Raw genomic sequence first — 22,625 nt, 5'->3', positions numbered from 1 at the left:
GCTTTTCAATTACAAAAGTTTATTGGTAATTGCAAACATTTTATAATAATAAGTTTAGTGCTCTAAATTTCTGTCATGCACGTACCAACTGAAACACGGGTAAAGGGAGAAATAAAGCCTACAACACTGCAGCCTCACTGGTTCCTGTGGAGACTAGAGTGTGGCGCCCCTGACCTGGTCAGGCACCACTGAGTACTGCACCCATGCTGGGGGCAGTACAATACAGGTAATCCAGAAGGCTGACCGAGGTGTGACTACACAGGCGCATAGTAATCAGGTCTCACACATGTACCTTTTGGAGGACTCCTGAGATCTTCCAGGAGGGGGCGTGGCCTCCATGTCCACTCAAGGGGTGTGGTAGAGAGCCTGGTTGCTAGGTTGCGTAGGCAAGAACAGGAGAGGAGGAGCAGTGAGCCAGTTTAGTGTGGAGCTCAGGGAGAGCAGACAGAGGGCCCTGGAGCTGCTGCAATCTAACAGCGTACGCGCAGTGACTACTGACGGGGGAGATCGTTCACCTGGTAGTGCCGCCCGAAATCCACCCATGGCTAGAGAGAGCAACGGGGTGGCAAAGTAAGGGGACTGTTAGGGAGGTACCAGGCCCGCACGGGTAACAGGTCCCAGTGCAGAGATAGATCCAGCTTTCTTCTGCCAAACCTGCCTGAGGGGGCACTTCAAACCCCCAAGACAACACCACAGAGTCCGCAGCCACGTAGCAAAGTGAGGGCCCATAGTTCACAGGAGGCAAGCAGCCGGAGTTACCTGGTCCAGGCTACAAGCAAACGGGCCAAAACGAGGGGAGCAGCAACTTCCCTGGGTGACCCCCGTAGGGATTGCAAGTCGGGGTCATCACAAACAACAGAAGGGCTAGAGAAGGCGAGTCAGTAGCCACCCTCACAAGTCAGCCTGAAGGACGCCTGGTTCCAGCCTGGTTCATCCCAGCTACGCCCGGGTTACTCACCCTGCCACCATCAGTGAGTAAAATCCCTGAAAGACTGTTTGGACTGTGCCTGAGTCATTCTGCACCTTGTGGTTCCACACACCTACACAGGGCCCTGGGGCTTGCCTCACTCTCGGGAGGTCACTACAACTGACTGCACCCACCATCAGCCCCAGGCATCCCTTAATCTGCAGTGGCGGTCCCCACTGACCGCAATACCGAGAATGGCGGCACGACAATCCTAAAAGAAGATTCCCTACCTGTGACCAGACCGTCCTGCCACGTGGAGTCACTGAAGGTAATGCACCAACACGACACCTGTGGGGCTTCACAAGAGTATCCCTAGCCACACAACTAAAATCCACAACTCAGACCTGGCTCCCAAAAAGGCCATCGAGTTGTTTCTTGTTCCTCCTAAGGAACCAGTAAGGAGGCTGCTTCTCACAACTAAGTGTGCAGAGGTAGACAAGGACTGTAGACAGAAGGTGAGGAAACTTAAGGCATGTGCACAAAAGGAAAAAAAGAATAATAATAAATGAAAGCAAAGGAAACCTCCCACCAACATAACTGAGGACCTAGGAAAGGTGTTGGGAAGGTAAATAAGCAAACAGAGCAGAAATACAACTGGTCTCTGCCTAGAGGGAAAAATCCCTTAGTTATCTAGAAATATAGCCAGCAAAGAAGACTGGTGCAAGGTGAGTATAAATAGCCCCACCCAAGCTGTGTTAGGATAGAGACAAAATAGGAAAGTAAGAAACACCTGACTAACAGCAAAGAAAGGGAATAAAAACAATGAGAACCATCAGCAGTTGGACAGATACTAACCAGGCTGAAGCTCGGCAGGGAAGGAAACTGACGACACAACAAGACATCACCGATTTGAGGCATGACAACTGCTTTACATTTCTCTTGCAGACAGTAACTGTTGCATTTTTTTCTTGTACAGTTGGTCAGTAAAGGATGTCCCTTGTATGAATGCTTTAATTTTTAAGACAATTTAAATTTATAAAGGAAATTATTTCCCCCGATCCGAACATGGAAATAGCCCCTCATCTGTATGACTTTTAAGATGTCTGACAAGATGGTATTTCCTTGTAAAAGATTTCCCACATTCTGAACATGGGTATGGTTTTTTCGCTGTGTGAATTCTATGATGCTTATTAAAAGCTGAATTATTTGTGAAACGTTTCCCACATTCTGAACATGAAAACGGCTTCTCCCCTGTGTGATTTCTGTGATGTATAACAAGACTTGATTTCTCTGTAAAACATTTTCCACATATATTACATGAAAATGGTTTCTCCCCTGTGTGAATCCTTTGATGTGTGACAAGATGTGATTTCTCTGTGAAGCATTTCTTACAATCTGAACATGAGAAGAGTTCATCCCCTGTGTGTCTTTTCCGATGTCTAACAAGACTTGATTTCTCTGTAAAACTTATTCCACATTCTGAGCATGAAATTGGCTTCTCACCTGTGTGTTTTTTCTGATGTCTAACCAGCCTTGATTTCTCTCTAAAACATTTTCCACATTCTGAGCATGAAAATAATGTAATCCCAGTGTGATTTTTTTTATGTTTAAAAAGACTTGATCTCTCCATAAAACATTTTCCGCAATCAGAACATGAAAATGGCTTCTCCCCTGTGTGTATTCTCTGATGTGCTATAAGAATTGCTTTCTCGATAAAACATTTTCCACATTCAGAGCATGAAAATGGCTTCTCTCCTGTGTGAATTCTCTCATGTATCACAAGATGTTTTTTCTGTATAAAACATTTCCCACATTCTATACATGAAAATGGCTTCTCCCCTGTGTGTATTTTCTGATGTCTAACAAGAGCTGATTTCTGTCTAAAACTTTCCCCACATTCTGAACATGAAAATGGCTTCTCCCCAGTGTGAATCCTCAGATGTCTGTCAAGTGTTGATTTCACTGTAAAACATTTTTCACATTCTGAACATGAAAATGGCTTTGTCCCTGTGTGAATTCTTTGATGTTTAGCTAGATCAGATTTCATAGAACAATATTTCCCACATTCTGAACATGAATAACCCTTTACTTTTGTGTGAGCGCTTTGATGTTCATCATAAATTCTGATATTTCTATTTTGATTAACAGTCTGTAATGAATCAGAAGATTGGAGCTGTTGAAGAGGATCAGATGATAGATATTTGCTTGAAAAAACTGGAGCTGAATCTGGCACAATGGCATGCTCATCATGCATATCTGATGTGGTACCATGATCATCTGCGTTAAAATTTGAAAATATCAGATGTCCCTCTGATCTTCTGGTAAAGTCATCTGCCAAGAAGAATATAATTGAATTTATTATCTTTTCATTTTGCTACGAAAGCCAAATGCATCATAGGTCCATATTTTAGTGAGGCAATCCCAAAACATTTGTGAAATATTAAGTACTAGCTGTAGTACCCGGGCGTTGCCCAGGATAGTAACTGTCTCTCTGTCTCTCTCCCAGTCTCTGTCTGTGTGTCGCTGTCTGTTTATCTGTTTGTGTCTATGCCTCTGTCTGTCTGTTTCTATCTCTCTGTCTGTATTTGTATCAGTCTATCTGTCTCCATCTCTGTGTCTGTCTGTCTCTCTCTATCTCTGTGTCTGTCTCTATGTGTGTCTGTCTGTCTCTCTCTTTCCCCGTCTGTCTATTTCCCCATATGTCTCTTTCCAAGGCTGTCTCTTTGCCCGGCTGTCTCTTTCCAGGTCTGTCTCTTTCCAGGTCTGTCTCTTTCCAGGTCTGCTTCTTTCCAGTTCTGTCTCTTTGCCCATCACTCTCTTTGACCGTCTGTCTCTTTCCAGGGCTGTCTGTGTCTCTGTCTGTCTGTCTTTTTCTATCTCTCTCTATCGTCTCCCCACCGACATCTTATTACCTCACACATAAGCTTTTTATACTAACAGTTTATTTTGTTCCTATAGCAACCACTGACAGTTGCTATTAATAGCCTGTAGCTCCCACCTCCATTCAGTTTAATGGCAGGAATTTGGAGAGTAACTATAAAGCGCGGGGTTAAATTTTCCCATCAAAACATAATTTATGATGTTCCCTGGGTCACATGGGGCATCTGTGCAAAATTTGTAAATGCGACGGTGCAAATTCCTTCAGCGGACATACATACACACATACATACACTTAGCTTTATATATTATACTAGCTGTAGTACCCGGTGTTGCCTGGGATAGTAACTGTCTTTCTGTCTCTCTCCCAGTCTCTGTCTGTGTGTCGCTGTCTGTATGTCTCTCTGTCTGTCTCTCTGTCTGTCTCTTTCCTTGTCTGTCTGTCTCTCTCTCTGTGTCTGTCTCTATATGTGTGTGTCTGTCTGTTCTTCTCCTTCCCCGTCTCTGTGCCCCTCTGTCTCTTTGCCCCTCTGTCTCTTTGCTCGGCTGTCTCTTTGCCCGGCTGTCTCTTTGCCCGGCTGTCTCTTTCCAGGGCTGTCTCTTTCCAGGGCTGTCTCTTTCCAGGGCTGTCTCTTTGTCCGGTCTGTCTCTTTGTCCGGTCTGTCTCTTTCTAGGTCTGTCTCTTTCTAGGTCTGTCTCTTTCTAGGTCTGTCTCTTTGCCCGGGCTGTCTCTTTCTAGATCTGTCTCTTTGCCCGGGCTGTCTCTTTGCCCGGGCTGTCTCTTTGCCCGGGCTGTCTCTTTGCCCGGGCTGTCTCTTTCCAGGTCTCTCCTTGGCAGTCTATCTCTCTGTCTCTTTCCCAGTCTGTCTCTGTCTGTGTCTCTGTCTGTCTTTTTCTGTTTCTCTCTATCCGTCTCCCCACCGGCATCTTATTATCTCACACATAAGCTTCTTAGGCCTCTTTTACACGTCAGTGATTCTGGTACGTTTGTGCTTTTTTTTAAACGTACCAGAATCACTGACATACGCAGACCCATTATAATGAATGGGTCTGCTCACACGTCAGTGATTTTTCACTGCACGCGTCTCCGTGCGGCGTACCTGCGTGTGCGTGATTGCCGCACGGAGACATGTCCATTTTCTTCTGGCATCACTGATGTCCCATGGACCACGCAGTGGTGTGGTCCGTGAAACACGTGCCAGAAAAAAACGTGCTTTTAAAATAAAAAACATTTTAACTCACCCGGCGTCCAGCGATGTCCTCTGCAGCCCGTGCAGCTTGCTGCTTCTGAGCCGGCTCATTACTGTTGCACATATTCATGATGCGCGACACAGCCGACCCGGAAGCAGCTGCTGCGGGGGTCAGCGCCGGCCGGATGCTGCACCGCGGGAGCGGTCAGCACCATGGAGAGCGGGAGCGGGCGCAGGTGAGTTGATTACTAAGTGCAATCACGGGCCACGGAGAACGGAGCGTGTGATTCACGGCACACGCAGGGACATTTGCGTGTTTTACACGCCAGTGAAAAACGTCAGTGTTTTTCACTGACGTGTGAAACGGGCCTAATACTAACAGTTTATTTTGTTCCTATAGCAACCAGTGACAGTTGCTATTTATAGCCTGTAGCTCCCACCTCCATTCAGTTTAATAGAAGCAGGATTTTTGAAGAGTACGTGTAAAGCTTGGGTTACATTTTCCTGCCCATACATAGCCTATGACGTTCCCTGAGTCACATGAGGTGTCTGTGCAAAATTTCGTGATTGTAAATGCGACGGTGCGGATTGCTTTAGCGGACATACATACACACACACACACACACACACACACACACACACACACACACACACACACACACACACATATACTCAGCTTTATATATTAGATTTATTTATATGTATTGAAATATTCAGGGGAGACTATTAAAGGTCAACTTCACAAAAATCCTCAAAACTGTCGTCCACAATCACTTTCCATATATCAATTATATGGATGGACAGCTTCTTTTTTGCTTAGCAAGCTGACATAATTTTACTGGTACAATTTAGGAGAAAATAAGAGTCCAGATTCATCAATTTCTTGCCGGTCTTTATGAGGGGGCGAGGTGGAGTCAGACGCCCCCGATTCATGAAAAGGTGTGCTTTTCCAGAAATATTTCTTCATTCAGATACTGGAATAAGATTTTTGGAGCATGGAACACCACAGCGTGTTATGAATTAGTAAATCTGTGGTGGCAAATCTGAAAAGGCCGAGAGTTGCAAAATTTTATGACTTTTCAGAATTTTGATGCTACTTTTTTACCATAAAAGATATGATGAATCAGGGTCAAGATGTTTTGATCACTTTTGCGGGGCTGAAAATGGCAATTCTGGCATTTTTAATTTTTTTCGGCTTTACTGTGTTTACCGTAGGTGTTTAATATTTATTACTAGCTGCACTACCCGGCTTCGCCCGGGTTAATAACTGTTGTTAACAAAATAGAATGTATTAACAAAAATTTATTCTGCACACAAAAACCACAAAACAAATAGATAGAAATGTAATTATTAAAAGGGAAACACTAAGCTAATAGAAACATTTCACAACATATATTTCAACACCACAGATATTCCACACAGATTTAACAAAATTGGCCAAGTAATGTGCTCCGTCTGTCTCTTTCCAGGTCTGTCCCTTTCCCCGTCTGTCCCTTTCCCCGTCTGTCCCTTTCCCCGTCTGTCCCTTTCCCCGTCTGTCCCTTTCCCCGTCTGCCTGTCTCTGTCTGTCTCTTTTTTGTCTGTCTCTATCTCTCTGTTTCTTTCCCCATCTGTCTCTTTCTAGGTCTGTCTCTTTCCCAGGTCTGTCTCTTTCCCCGTCTGTCTCCCTGTCTCTTTGTCTGTGTCTTTTCCTGTCTGTCTCTTTCCCTCTCTGCCTATCTCTGTCTCTCTTTCCCCATCTGTCCCTATCAAGGTCTGTGTCTTTCCCCATCTATCTTTGTCTGTCTCTCTGGTTTTCTCCTCTTTCCCTGTCTGCCTGTCTCTGTTTCTGTCTGCATGTCTGTCTATCTCTTTCCCGGTCAGTCTCTTTCCCGGTCAGTCTCTTTCCCGGTCAGTCTCTTTCCCGGTCAGTCTCTTTCCAGGTCAGTCTCTTTCCAGGTCAGTCTCTTTCCCGGTCAGTCTCTTTCCAGGTCAGTCTCTTTCCAGGTCAGTCTCTTTCCAGGTCAGTCTCTTTCCAGGTCAGTCTCTTTCCAGGTCAGTCTCTTTCCAGGTCAGTCTCTTTCCAGGTCAGTCTCTTTCCAGGTCTGTCTCTTTCCAGGTCAGTCTCTTTCCAGGTCTGTCTGTCTCACCGTCTGTCTGTCTCTTTCACCGTCTGTCTGTCTCTTTCACCATCTGTCTCTGTCTGTCTCTTTCACCGTTTGTCTCTGTCTGTCTCTTTCCCTGTCTGTGTCTCTGTCTGTCTGTCTCTCTGTCTGTCTCTCTCTATCCGTCTCCCCACCGACATCTTATTACCTCACATATAAGCTTGTTAAGGCTACTTTACACACTGCGATATCGGTCCCGATATCGCTAGTGTGGGTACCCTCCCCCATCTGTTGCGCGACACGGGCAAATCGCTGCCCGTGCCGCACAACATCGCCCAGAGCCGTCACACATACTTACCTGTCCGGCGACGTCGCTGTGACGGGCGAACCGCCTCCTTTCTAAGGGGGCGGTCCGTGCGGCGTCACAGCGACGTCACTGAAGCGTCACTGAACCGCCGCCCAATAGCAGCGGAGGGGCGGAGATGAGCGGGACGTAACATCCCGCCCACCTCCTTCCTTCCTCATAGCGGCCGGGAGGCAGGTAGGGAGAGCTTCTTCGCTCCTGCGGCGTCACACGCAGCGATGTGTGCTGCCGCAGGAACGAGGAACAACTTCGTTACTGCTGCAGTAACGATAATTGAGAATGGACCCCCGTGTCGCCGATTAGCGATTTTGCATGGTTTTGCAACGATGCAAAATCGCTTATCGGTGTCACACGCAACGGCATCGCTAATGCGGCCGGATGTGTGTCACAAAATCCGTGACCCCAACGACTCCGCATTAGCGATGTCGCAGCGTGTAAAGCCCGCTTTATACTATGAATGTCCTTTGTTTCTATAGCAACCAATCACAGCTCCTACTAATAACATGTAGTTCTAGGCTCCATTTACTTTAATGGAGCCATGTTTTTTGGAGAGTAACTGTAAAGAGCGGGGTTACATTTTCCTGTCAAAACATAGTCTACGACGTTCCCTGGGTCACATGAGGTGTCTGTGCAAAATTTCGTGATTGTAAATGTGACGGTGCAGATACACTTTTCGTTTCACTTTTTCCCCATTATGTAGATAGGTGCAAAATTGATTGGTAAATTGGAACGCGCGGGGTTAAAATTTCGCCTCACAACATAGCCTATGACGCTCTCGGGGTCCAGAAGTGTGAGTGTGCAAACTTTTGTGGCTGTAGCTGCAAAAATGCAGATGCCAATCCCGGACACACACACACACACACACACACACCTCTATATATTAGGTAAATCATACTTTTATTATTTTGACCATACAAAAGTTTTTCTTCTGTTTAGTTTTAAACGGGTAAAAGGGATATCACTGATGAATTTATAGATTTTTTTATTTTGTTTTAAATGTTTTTCTACTTTTTTTAGCTACCTTAGGGGACATGAGCATGTGATCGCTTGTTCACTAAGTCTAAACACTGTAATATAACATTACTCCAGTATATAGGAAAAGTAATAATTTCCTATGAAATCCTGAATTTTTTTCTGTGGAAAAAAAAGACTAATTTCTGTTTGGTGATGTGATACTTTGCCAGTAATACATGAAATATTCTTGCCAATTAAATCTGCATCAAATGTATATTTAACAACACACTGTAAATTAATTAACACATAATTCTACAATAAGTAACTGTCCAGAATCTGTGACTTCTCTGCATTTAGTGGCTACTACTCACCTGTGCGATTATCTGTAGGAATCTCCTCTTTACTCCGCTCATCACCCCTCACATATGTCTCTGTAGTATTAATATGGGTCAGATCTTCACCCTGAAAGAAATATGCACATGTCACAGACAGATGAAGAAGTCGTGTGAAATGATTTTGAAGAATAGAAAAAATCATAAATTAACGATCCCCAAAAAGGACAGCAGTAGATACAGTGGGGAAAAAAGTATATAGTCAGCCACCAATTGTGCAAGTTCTCCCACTTAAAAAGATGAGAGGCCTGTAAATTACATCATAGGTAGACCACAACTGTGAGAGATAAAATGAGAAAACAAATCCAGAAAATCACTAAAGCCTGCTTTACACGTTGCAATTTCGCATACAATATCGTATGCGATTTGCAACGCCCCCATCATATGTGCGGCACGTTCAATTTGTTGAACGTGCCGCACAAACGATTAACCCCCGTCACACGTACTTACCTTCCATACGACCTCGATGTGGGCTGCGAACGTCCACTTCCTGGAGTGGGAGGGACGTTCGGCATCACATCGACGTCATGCAGCAGCCGGCCAATTGAAGCGGAGGGGCGGAGATGAGCGGTACGTAAACATCCCGCCCACCTCCTTCCTTCCGCATAGCCAGCCGGGAGCTGCAGGACGCAGGTAAGCTGAGTTCTGTCTCCTCCAAACATGACGAATTGTGTTTCTACCAAACAGTTCTACTTTGGTTTCACAAGATCATGTGACATTCTCCCAATACTCTTCTGGATAATCCAAATGCTCTCTAGTAAACTTCAGATGGGCCCGGACATGTACTGGCCTAACCCCTCAGCGACCCATGACATACTGGGTACGTCATGGATTGTATCACTATGATTGCCGTGGGCTGCCGTGGGCAGTCTGCGGCGATCCGGGCACATAGCTGATTTCAACAGCTGACGTGTGCCTGCTAGTTGCAAGTAGAATTGCATTCCACCCGCGACTATTAACTCCTTACATCTCGCTGCCAAAATCTGGCAGCGAGATGCGCGTGGCCATTAGGATAACTCACCCCGCCCCCATCGGAAGTCACGTGATGTGATCATGTGACTTCCGGTGGTTGCCATGGTAGCACAGGGTCATGTGATGACGCCTGTAGCTAACATGAGCCACTTTCTCTCAATGCCGGCATAGTGACGGCATTGAGGCTAAAGCAGTATATCTGCATAGCTCTGTCGCTGTGATCTGAAGGTATGGAAGAGTGATCAGATTGCTGATCGTCATAGTCCCCTAAGGGACCTAGTAAAATTAAAAAAAAAAGTTTTAAAAATGTTTTAAAAAATAAAAAAACTTAAGTTCAAATCACCTCCTTTCGCCCCATTGAAAATGAAAGGGTTAAAAAAAAATAAAAATACACATATTTGGTATCACCGCGTTCAGAAATGCCTGATCTATCAAGATATAAAATCAATTAAATCTGATCAGTAAATGACGTAGAGGCAAAAATATTCTAAACCCCAAAATTACATTTTTTGGTCACCGCAAATTTCGAGCAAAATGCAATAAGAGGCGATCAAAACGAAGCATCTGCACAGAAATGGTACCGTTAAAAACGTCAGCTCAAGATGCAAAAAATAAGCCACCACTGAGCCATAGATCCCGAAAAATGAAAACACTACGAGTTTTGGAAAATGGCGCAAAATGTGCGCCATATTTTTGGACAAACTTGTGAATTTTTTTAACCCCTTAGATACGAGTAAACGTATTTATGTTTGGTGTCTCCAAACTCGCACTGACCTCAGGTATCACAGCGACACATCAGTTTTACCATATGGTGAACATGGTGAATAAAATATTGCAAAAACTATTGTGCGATCACACTTTTTTTGCAGTTTTTCCACATTTGGAATTTTTTTGCTGTTTTTCAGTACACTATATGGTAAAACGTATGGTTTCATTTAAAACTACAGCTCGTATGGGAAGATTGACGGAAAAATAAAAAAAGGTACGGCTCTCGGAAGAAAGAGAGGAAAAAAACAACCGGAAAAGCGCAAAAACCCTGGGAGCTGAAGGGGTTAAGCAGGGGAACACGTCTGGCACTGCAGGATCTGAGAACTGGCGGCGTAGTGTGTTACTGATGGTAACCTTTTTTATGGAGCTTCCAGCTCTATGCAGGTCATTCACTAGGTCTCCCCATGTGGTTCTGAGATTTTTGCTCACCGTTCTTGTGATCATTTTGACCCCACGAGGTGAGATCTTGCGTGGAGCCCCAGATCGACTGAGATTATCAGTGGTCTTGTATGTCTTCTATTTTTTTTTATTATTGCTCCAACAGTGGATTTCATGATACCAAGCTGCTTGCCTATTGCAGATTCAGTTTTCCCAGTCTGGTGCATGACTATGTGGCGCCCCTGACCTGGTCAGGCACCACAGAGTATTGCACCCATGCGGGAGCAATGCTTCCAGGTAATCTCCAAAGGCCAGGATGAGGTGCACACACAAACATATAGTGACCAGGCCTCCCACATTACCAGAGGGGACCCTTGGGTAGCCATAAGGGGTTAACTTTCAATTCCCAGCTGGGGGTGTGTTCAGGGGCTGGTTGCTAGGAAGCAGGGCAGAGAGAGAGAGGAAGAGGAGAGTCTGGAGGAAGAAGTTGAAGTGTGTGGAAGGGAGCAGAGGAGCTCTCGTGTCAGACAGGTCCTGAGGAGTGCAGTAGCTGAAAGCGGGGGAGAAAGGAGTACCGTGGGTCGGCCTGAAAACCATCCAGAGAGAAGGGTGGCTGAGTACGGAGATCCCGGTATCCGAGCACACAAGGGGAACTAGGTCCCCAGTACAGGCAGCAGATCATCCAGAGCTGCTTAACCTACAGGTGGGGGGGGTACTTCATGCCCTCACCACGACTACACAGAGCTTGAGCCAAGCAGCAATCACCAGGCCCATAAGGGGACAGGGCCAGAAGCCATCCCACCAAGGCCACGCTGCCGGCAGACGAGCCAGAGAGAGGGGAGCAGGCTAGTAACAGCTTCCCTGGAGGAGTCCTACCACGCTTCAAGCAAAGGATCCTCCTAAAACAGAAAGAGTGCAAGGAAGGCGAGTGGACAGCTACCCTCAGAACGGCCTCCTGGAATTCCTGGTTCAACCTGGTTATCACAGTGTCGCCCGGGCATCTCACCGTGACCTCCAAACAGTGAGTAAACACGTTGAAAGACTTCTTGGACTGTGTTTGAGTCATTCTGCGACCTGTGGTCCCACACACATACACCGGGGCCTGGGGCTTGCCTCACTCTCAGGGGGCTAATATACTGACTGCACCCACCATCAGCCCCAGGCATCCCTTAATCTGCAGTGGCGGTCCCCGCTGACCGCAATACTGAGAGTGGCGTCACGACAATCCTAAAAGAAGGTTCCCTACCTGTGACCAGACTGTTCCATCCACGTGGAGTCCCTGAAGGTACTGCACCGACACATACTAGCGGGGCTTCACAACTTCTGGCGTCACGAACAGGATAAGGACTAGACCTGTTCAGACAGGTGACCGTGTGCCTCAGAGGTCCGACCGCAAAAATTGAACCGCCGCCATATTGCCATCTTCAAAAGCGCGCGCTGCAGCCCGCGCGAGGGAAAAGAGCACCGCCCACGAAGAGGTGTGGCCGCCCCAGAATCCCCACAATTCGGAGAGCGTTCTGACCCAGGAAGTGGAAAGGGGGCGCGCAGATTTTTGAAGAAAAATGGACGCTGCAGGAGGTAATGCCCCTGGTCAGGGCGACGCAGCCCAAGCGATGCCAGCCCCCGTCGCGCTGGACGCAGCAGCGCCTGGTGCCGGTGCCGCGGTCGCAGCCGCGCCGGCTGAAATCTCCCCCATAATGCCAGTTTCCTTGCTGTATGTCCCAGGAGCGCAATGGCTGCCCCAATACGCCGGTAAAATAGACACGCTGACCGGGTTTAAGAAGAAGATCAGCACCCTGCTAGACATGCACGCGATGACTGGTAAGCAGAGGGCCGCTGTGGTGCTGGGACAATTGACTGAGGCAGCAGAATTGGAAGCTGAGTCCTGGACCAATGATGACCGGAGCGCTGTTGAGACCATCTTTGCCAAACTAGCAGCTGCTTTTGAACACCGCACCGAGGGAGAGCTGAGGACGGACTTCTATAACTGCCGGCAGAAGCCCCAAGATAGCATAAGAGCCTATGCCCTCAGGCTGCAGGCTGCACTGCGGGCTCTCAAGCTGGTGGACCCTGTCAGTGATCAGGAAGGAAACCGGATGATGAAGGAACAATTCTTGCGGGGCCTGCGCTCTCCTGAGGATGGGAAGCAGATGAAGCTGTGGTCCCTGGAACACCCTGACGTGGACTTTGCCATTCTGAAAGACAGGGCAGTGAAAGCACTCCAACCTCCTGTGGACACAGACCCCGTCGCACCAGCATGGCCTGCCAGTTCCACGGCTGCAGGAGCGGAATCCTCCTCGCAGGCCCTGGTAACTGCAAAAGGACTCAACACGCCAGCAGAGACCATAAATACACTATCCTCCCAGGTGCAACAGCTCACTAAGGACGTCGCACAAATCCTGAAAGCAATACAGTTGCCCTCAGAGACCAAAGTCCCTCATCGGATCCTGCTAGCTGACAACCCAGAGGACGTCCCTTGGATGCGGAGGAGAAGAGGTCCCCCAACCCGAGGCAGGAGCAGTGATCGCTATGACTCATCTGGACAACCCATCTGTCGTCGTTGCCAGGAGGCAGGACACTATGCAAGGGCCTGTCCTTTAAACGAGCCAAACCTGGGGCCGGGGGCCAGTCCTCAGGATTAAGAAGATCAGGCCCAAGTCGCTGCTGTGATCAGTACGTGGGTGGACGTCCTGTCCTGTCCATCGTCCTGGACGGGATCCCTACCCCGGCGTTATTGGACACCGGCTCTCAGGTAACCACGATCCCGTATGTCCTGTATCGTAGGTTTTGGTCGGACGACGATCTCCGACCACCGGACCCCTCCCTCACCATCTATGCTGCCAACGGACAACCTATAGACCAGATCGGGGTCAAAGAGGTAACCATAAAGGTGGGAAGGCAGGAAATGAAGGGACAAGGACTGATTGTTGTGGACACTGATATTAGAGAAAGGAACCCGCAAATGATTTTAGGCACTAATGTCATAGAAAATTGCCTAGGGGAAGTGTTGTTGTTGCTTCACCAGATTGTTGAAGGTGCTGAGGGCAGGTCGCAAAGAGCCTTGCAAAAGGAGATCCGAATCATTCTGAGGAAGCAACAGGTAAAACAGGCTGGCGGTGAGATTGGTAGTGTACGGGTGATGGATGCTAACCCCATTGTGATACCCCCACGGAGTGAAATGATGATGTGGTGTAGAGCAGCGGTAGGTCTCAGAGGACAAGATTACCAGGCTGTACTAGAGCCCACTCATTCAGACCACTGGCCCACGATTCTGACAGCCAGGGGGGTAGTTGATGTACACAAGGGACGAGTGCCTGTACGAGTGTTGAACTGTGGGGAGGAGGAAGCCAGACTGCCAAGGTACGCTACCATAGCCAAACTGTTTACATGCTCAGATGACGCCATAACACCTGTAGGTCCCCTGACACAAGCTGACTCAAAAGAGGGCGAGACCTCCCAAAAGCAGTTAGAGGATTGGTGCCAGAAACTACACGTGGGGACTGACTCTACACCCGACTACCAGAAACATGGGGTTTACAGGGTCGTGCAGGAATACGAGCAGGTCTTTAGTAAGAACCCACTAGACTTTGGTAGGATCAAAGGGGTGCAACATCACATACCCACAGGCAGTCATCCTCCCATTAAGGAAAGACATAGGCCTATTCCACCAGCCCATTACCAGCGCACAAAGGACATGCTGAAGGACATGAAGGAGGCAGGCGTCATAAGGGACAGTTGTAGCCCCTGGGCGGCTCCCCTGGTCCTGGTAAGAAAGAAGGATGGCACGATGAGGATGTGTGTGGATTACAGACGGATAAATCAGATAACACACAAGGATGCCTACCCTTTGCCAAGGATAGAGGAATCCCTCGCTGCCTTGAAAGCCTCTAACTACTTTTCTACCCTAGATCTTACTAGTGGCTACTGGCAAGTATCTGTAGCAGAAGAAGATCGGGAGAAGACGGCCTTCACCACCCCAATGGGCCTCTGTGAGTTCAACAGCATGCCATTTGGACTCTGCAATGCCCCCGGGACCTTCCAGAGGCTTATGGAATGCTGCCTAGGGCACCTCAACTTTGAAACCGTCCTGCTATACCTGGATGATGTCATCGTGTACTCCAAGACCTACGAGGACCACCTGAAACACCTGGCTGAAGTCTTTGAAGCGCTATCCCGATATGGAATGAAGCTGAAACCATCCAAGTGCCATTTACTGAAGCCAAAGGTCCAGTACCTAGGTCACGTGGTCAGTGCAGAAGGAGTAGCACCGGACCCAGAGAAGGTCACAGTCATCCAGGAATGGCCCACACCTACTACCGTCCGGGAGGTACGTCAGTTCCTTGGCTTGGTAGGCTACTACAGAAGGTTCATCAAGGGCTACACGAAAATGGCAGCGCCTTTGCAAGAGCTCCTGGTAGGCCACCCAAAGAAGAGAGGAAAGATCTCCGGCCCGCCATTTCACTGGGGAGAAGCAGAAGAACACTCCTTCAGACAAATGAAAGGGGCCTTGACGGGTGAAGAGATCCTAGCCTACCCTGACTACGGTCTGCCATTCGTACTGTACACAGATGCCAGTAATGTGGGACTGGGAGCAGTGCTTTCACAGGTGCAGGGAGGCAAAGAGCGTGTGATTGCTTACGCCAGCAGGAAGCTCAGGCCTACTGAAAGAAACCCGGAGAATTATAGCTCATTCAAGCTAGAGTTCCTGGCCATGGTATGGGCTATCACAGAGCGGTTCAAGCACTACCTGGCAGCCACCAAATTCACTGTCTTCACGGACAACAACCCCCTGACCCACTTGGATACTGCTAAATTGGGTGCCATGGAGCAGCGTTGGGTAGCCCGACTGGCGAATTATGACTTTACTGTCAAGTATCGAGCTGGCCGCAAGAACGGCAACGCAGATGCTCTGTCCAGGATGCCTCACCTAGCAGACGAGGGTGAAGATGTAGATGATCTTGAAGAGATTGAGCTGCCAGCGTTCCATCGCCATGGAGCAAAACAGTGTCGGCAGTCGCGTGCCAACCGCCAAGAGGTGACCCTGAACCCACTACCTCACTACAACTGGAAGGAGACCCAGGAAAATGATCCAGCGGTAGGCTTGGTAAAGAAACTGATCAGCCAGCCGGGCGCCAGCCTTGACAAAGGAGCCCCACCTGAGGCACAGTACCTATGGAAGGAGAGGGGTCGATTATTCATCTATCAAGACAAACTTTACAGGAGCATCATTGACCCGAGGACGCATGAGAAGGTGTGGCAAGTGATTGTACCACAGAAGGATACGAGGATGGTGCTAGAAGCCTATCACAATGGTGCAGGCCACTTTGGTTGGAAGAAACTGGAGGCCCTACTTAAAGTAAGATTCTACTGGGTGGGCATGAGATCTGCCCTAGAGAAGTGGTGTCGAAACTGCGGGCCCTGCAATCTTAGAAGAAAAGACCAGCACAGCCAGAGAGCACCACTCCAGCCAATCCAAACTAAACGGCCCCTGGAGATCGTGGCCCTGGACCATGTAAAGTTGGCACCCAGCAGACAAGGCTACAACTACGCTCTCACTATGGTTGACCACTACTCCAGATTCCTGGTGGTAGTACCAGTCAAGGACTTGACAGGTCAAACTGCAGCCAAAGCTTTCCAGACACACTTCTGTCGACCACATGGCTATCCAGATCAAGTGCTCACTGACCAAGGACCAGCCTTTGAAGCTGAAGTGTTTAAGGAGTTTTGTAACCTATACGGCTGCCAGAAGATCCGTACTACGCCTTACCATCCTCAGACCAATGGCATGTGTGAGAAGATGAACCACATCATTCTCGACCTTCTGAAGACGCTCCCACTAGAAGAACGAAGTCAGTGGCCGGAAAAACTGCCCGATCTAGTGGACATGTATAACAACATCCCTGTGAGTTCCACGAACTGCACACCGGCATACCTGATGAGGGCCAGACCAGGGAGATTGCCAGTAGATCTGGAAATGGGAGTTGAGACCCCTGAAGACCATCTACAAGGTGCTGATTGGGATTCCAACCGCCAAGCCCAATACAAGAAAGTACAAGAGTGTGTGGAGCGAAGCCTGACTCAGCAGCGTGAGAAACAAGAAAAGGTCTACAATCGAAAAGCACCTACTGTTCCTTTGATGCCAGGAGATATAGTTCTCAAAAGAAAGAGAAGACGTCATAAACTTGACAATCACTGGGAAGAAGAACCCTATACTGTGTTACCATCGACGCTTAGCAATGAAAAGACATGCCTTATCAGCAAAGATGGAGGAAAAACAACAGCTGTCGTTTCTAGAGATCGCTTAAAGAAATGTCCTGAACAACTAAGAATCCCTGAAGAAATTCCCAACCCTTTGCCAGTTCAAGAACCAAAAGAAAAGATGATCCATACTGTACTTGGAGATTTCCCAGCAAGTTGGCCTCAATACAATGGAGCAGTAGTTATTCCGGTTATTACATTCCCTCAATCTGGAGAAGTAAGAGACCCAGAAGAACCTGTTCAGAACCTGGAAGAGCCAAATGTAGCTGAAGCAGAAGACCATGCACTGGTATCAATACCCAGTACACCCATTATTCACATTGAGACACATACATCGGGTGGGAGGACACAACCTCAGACAGATGACAGTATAGTACTGCGTAGATCAACCCGCAGCAACTTTGGTCAGCTCCCATTACGCTATAGAGAAAGTACAGTTTAGTTCAAAGTGACTGTATGAAAGGTAATGTTTAACCTGTTTATAGTTAAGTAACGTTTAAGCGAAATGTGCCCACAAGGACTATTGTGAGACCTCCTTAAAATGTTAGACCACTGGTTATGAACTGGCTTTAACCACAAACTTTGCATTGTAAAAAGTTACCTCCTTGGTATCAACCACAGAGTCTGCCTGTTGAGGGGCATGGCTCTGCACCAACAAGGGGGCACGCCTGTTTATGGGGCCTGCCCTCCAACACTCGGAAGCGGGTACGCCTGTTTATGGGGCCTACCTTACACCACTCTCCTCAGGAGAGGAAGATTGGAGGAAAGGTCTGGGGAATGTGATGGCCCAGCCCTGGTCACCAAAAGGACCGGCGACCTACCTCCTGGAGGTTTTTGGGTGGGGTTCGGACATGTGGGTGGTTGGTGGTGGAATGGTACCTGGTATGTTTAAATGTAAATAATTGCCCCTGTGTGGGAAAAGTTTGTAATTACCTTTTTTCTTTCTCTTGTCTTTGCAGCCCGAGGACGTGCTGATGATAACTAAGGGGGAATGTGGCGCCCCTGACCTGGTCAGGCACCACAGAGTATTGCACCCATGCGGGAGCAATGCTTCCAGGTAATCTCCAAAGGCCAGGATGAGGTGCACACACAAACATATAGTGACCAGGCCTCCCACATTACCAGAGGGGACCCTTGGGTAGCCATAAGGGGTTAACTTTCAATTCCCAGCTGGGGGTGTGTTCAGGGGCTGGTTGCTAGGAAGCAGGGCAGAGAGAGAGAGGAAGAGGAGAGTCTGGAGGAAGAAGTTGAAGTGTGTGGAAGGGAGCAGAGGAGCTCTCGTGTCAGACAGGTCCTGAGGAGTGCAGTAGCTGAAAGCGGGGGAGAAAGGAGTACCGTGGGTCGGCCTGAAAACCATCCAGAGAGAAGGGTGGCTGAGTACGGAGATCCCGGTATCCGAGCACACAAGGGGAACTAGGTCCCCAGTACAGGCAGCAGATCATCCAGAGCTGCTTAACCTACAGGTGGGGGGGGTACTTCATGCCCTCACCACGACTACACAGAGCTTGAGCCAAGCAGCAATCACCAGGCCCATAAGGGGACAGGGCCAGAAGCCATCCCACCAAGGCCACGCTGCCGGCAGACGAGCCAGAGAGAGGGGAGCAGGCTAGTAACAGCTTCCCTGGAGGAGTCCTACCACGCTTCAAGCAAAGGATCCTCCTAAAACAGAAAGAGTGCAAGGAAGGCGAGTGGACAGCTACCCTCAGAACGGCCTCCTGGAATTCCTGGTTCAACCTGGTTATCACAGTGTCGCCCGGGCATCTCACCGTGACCTCCAAACAGTGAGTAAACACGTTGAAAGACTTCTTGGACTGTGTTTGAGTCATTCTGCGACCTGTGGTCCCACACACATACACCGGGGCCTGGGGCTTGCCTCACTCTCAGGGGGCTAATATACTGACTGCACCCACCATCAGCCTCAGGCATCCCTTAATCTGCAGTGGCGGTCCCCGCTGACCGCAATACTGAGAGTGGCGTCACGACAATCCTAAAAGAAGGTTCCCTACCTGTGACCAGACTGTTCCATCCACGTGGAGTCCCTGAAGGTACTGCACCGACACATACTAGCGGGGCTTCACAACTACAACTTTGTTTCTGGTGTCCTTCGACAGCTTTTTGGTCTTCACTATAGTGGAGTTTGGAGTGTGACTATTTGAGGTTGTAGACAGGTGTCTTTTATACTGATAACAAGTTCAAACAGTGTCATTACTACAGGTAATGAGTGGAGGACAAGGGAGCTTCTTAAATAAGACGTTACAGGTCTGTGAAAGCCAGAAATCTTGCATGTTTTTAGATCACTAAATACTTATTTTCCACCATAATTTGCAAAAAAAATCTTGCCAAATCGGACAAGGTGATTTTCTGGATTTGTTTTCTTTTTGTCTCTCATAGTTGTGCTCTACCTATGATGTCAATTACAGGCCTCTCTCAGCTTTTTAAGTGGGAGAACTTGCACAATTGGTGGCTGACTAAATACATTTTTCCCACTGTATCACAGAGCTGCAGGTCTCCTGTATAAATCCATCTGGTTGGCTCCTAATTGTAACCAGCAGTCTCCATAAACAGAAAATTTTGAGAAGATCCAGACACCTAATGTCTAGATGTTTTCACCCACATTATTAGACACCCATTTAGTAGCACGTTGGATCTCCTTTGGCCTTCAAAACCTTAGTAATTTACTGGGTCATGTATACCTGTAGGTGTACCAGAGAATCTCTATAGGACTAAGGGGTACTTTGCACGTTGCGACATCGCTACTGCGATATCGTCGGGGTCAAATCGAAAGTGACGAACATCCGGCGTCGGTAACGACGTCGCAACGTATAAAGCCTAGATGCGTCGATAAACGATCGCAAAAGCGTCGTAAATCGGTGATCTGTGTAGTGTCGGACATTTTCATAATGTCGCACCAATAAGAGATACGATGTTGTTCCTTGTTCCTGCGGCAGCACATATCGCTGTGTGTGAAGCCGCAGGAGCGAGGAACATCTCCTTACCTGCCTCCACCGGCTATGCGAAGGAAGGAGGTGGGCAGGATGTTTACGTCCCGCTCATTTCTGCCCCTCCGCTTCTATTGGACGGCTCCTGTGTGACGTCGCTGTGACGCCGCACGACACGCCCCCTTAGGAAGGAGGCGGGTCGCCGGCCAGAACGACGTCGCAGGGCAGGTAAGTGTGTGTGAAGCAGCCATAGCGATAATGTTCGCTACGGCAGCTATCACAAGATATCGCATGTGCGACGGGGCGGGTACTATCGCGCTCGGCATCGCTGGCATCGGCTAGCGATGTCGCAGCGTGCAAAGTACCCTGGGGACTGTGAATGCTAGAAAAGCAAGGAAAATTCACCCATGTTCATGGAAGAAATGCATGACTTTATGCCCTTTTGTCACATGGTGCATTGTTTTTTTCCCATATGTCATCCAGAATGGTTAGGTGAGCTCTAGTGCCCAAACATTCATCTACAGGTATCAGAGGACCCAGGATGTTTCCAGAAAACATTTCAAACACCATTACTCCACCTAATTCAGCCTGAAGTTTTGACTCGGAACATGAAAGTTACATGGATTCATGCTACATGCATCAAATTTTCACCCTCACATCATTACTATGTAACGAGTCGTCTGACCAATAAATGTCTTCTCATTGTTCAGTGATATACTGGGTTTGCTCACTCAGTCACTAATGTTTTTACTTTCTGTTTTCCTGCAGGAATTGGTAATCTAAGGCTGCTTTCACACATCCGGCTTGAGCTCTGCGGCTCAATCCGGCTGTGCAAGCTATGCAACGGATGCGGTGAACACACCGCATCCTTTGCATAAGTTTTTCCTTTGCGGCCAGTCCGGTTTTTGCCGCTTGCGGCATGCTACTGAGCATGCGCAGTGGCAAAAACCGCATGCGGCGGCCGGATGCGGTTATTGCCGCATCGCGCCGCATCCGGCCGTCATAGGCATGCATTGAAAAATGCGCCGCATCGGCCGAATGCGGCGCGATGCGGTTTTTTTTGCCGCACGAAAAAACGTGCCAGGCAACGTTCCATCCGGCCGCCGCATCGGCTAAATCTGCCGCATGCGGCAAAAAACGGACGGAACGCAAGGCCATGCGGCACAATGCGGCACTAATTAAAGTCTATGCAGGAAAATCGCAACCGGCAGCAAAAAAAAACGGTTGCGATTTTCCTGCAAAGTGCCGGATTGTGCCGCATTGCAGAAACCGGAGGTGTGAAAGCAGCCTAACATTAGAGCTCATATGTGCTAAGGAACGACAACTGTATTTGGGCAGGATAGGTGGACACCAGCGCTGCACTCAGCTGAAATTTACATGTTTTTGCACCAGCTGTACCTCAGAATGATTTTTGATACATTTCTTAATGAGCTGTTTCTATCTATACGATCTCTTTTCATTGGATGTTGTGCTTCAATTTGGGAAAGAGCCAGTATCTCTAAAAATTGTCCTGTGTATAACCCTGGTGGATAACACAAGACTGAACACAAGACCTTCACAGTTGTCTACACATCCTAGGGGAGATTTCATGACACCTTCTCTCCATCTACCTGATGATCCTGAGGAACATCGGGATATTCTTGCTTACAGTCCTGTGGAAGAAGAGGACGGGGACATCTCTCGGGTGTTGTCCTCTCACTTGATAGAACTGGAGGAAAACAGATACAGGGACTGAATTCATTCTTTACATACAGATAATTATAGGCCATGTGTATCTAGTCCTGTCTATTACCTGGTGATGCCAGAGGCTGGAGAACCTCCATCATGACGTCCTTGTACAGATCTTTGTGCCCTTCTAAATACTCCCACTCCTCCATGGAGAAATAGATGGCGACATCCTGACACCTTATAGGAACCTGACACATACAATGATACCGTTATCCTCCCGATCCCTTCATAGCGTTACTGTATAATGTCCCAGCAGTGTCACCTCTCCAGTCAGCAGCTCAATCATCTTGTAGATGAGTTCTAGGATCTTCTGGCCATTGATGTCCTCATGTATCAGGGGGTGAGGTGGAGGTCCCGTGATTGGGCTCAGGGGTCTTCCCCATCCCTCAGGCGTAGGGTCCTGACAGCGCTCACTAGAGATCTTCACTACTGTGTAATCCTGGTTATAGAGAAACACATTAATAAATCTCACTACAGACATTTCCAGAGTCCTCACCTCTCCAGTTCTGTCCATCTGTTATTCCCATAGATAAGAATGATGTAATGTGACATCATCAGAATCTCTCACCTCTCCAGTAAGCCGGAAGAGGATCTCTAGGGTGAGGTGTAATATCCTCTCCGCCATCTTGTCCCTGTCCCTATCCATCCTTGACTGGTCAATCTGGAATTTTCTTGTATAGAAGATCTGAAAGGATCCGATATTGTAGAGACTTGAATGGGGAGAAGACGACGATGTAACATCAGAAAGATCCCATGTAAGAAATCTACGGATCTGTTACCGACTTCACAAGATCACTACGTCCAGTCCTGGCCC

At 48.1% G+C, this 22,625-nt stretch overlaps 1 protein-coding gene across 1 annotated transcript; it reads right to left on the bottom strand.

Moving 5' to 3' along the window:
- Nucleotides 1-36: 36 nt before the first annotated feature.
- LOC142312039 (uncharacterized) lies at nt 37-22,625 on the bottom strand. The gene is made up of 6 exons (XM_075350912.1): nt 22,380-22,625; nt 22,074-22,250; nt 21,876-21,999; nt 21,694-21,791; nt 8,748-8,838; nt 37-3,238 (listed from the first exon to the last, which is right to left on the bottom strand). The coding sequence occupies exons 1-6, from the start codon at nt 22,455-22,457 to the stop codon at nt 1,953-1,955; spliced, it is 1,854 nt and encodes a 617-aa protein (XP_075207027.1). The 5' UTR covers nt 22,458-22,625; the 3' UTR covers nt 37-1,952.

The sequence above is a fragment of the Anomaloglossus baeobatrachus genome, chromosome 5, assembly GCF_048569485.1.
Source record: "Anomaloglossus baeobatrachus isolate aAnoBae1 chromosome 5, aAnoBae1.hap1, whole genome shotgun sequence".
In the NCBI taxonomy this organism is placed as follows: domain Eukaryota; kingdom Metazoa; phylum Chordata; class Amphibia; order Anura; family Aromobatidae; genus Anomaloglossus; species Anomaloglossus baeobatrachus.
Note: the sequence above shows the minus strand (reverse complement) of the source record. Positions and strands in the feature narration are given on the sequence as shown.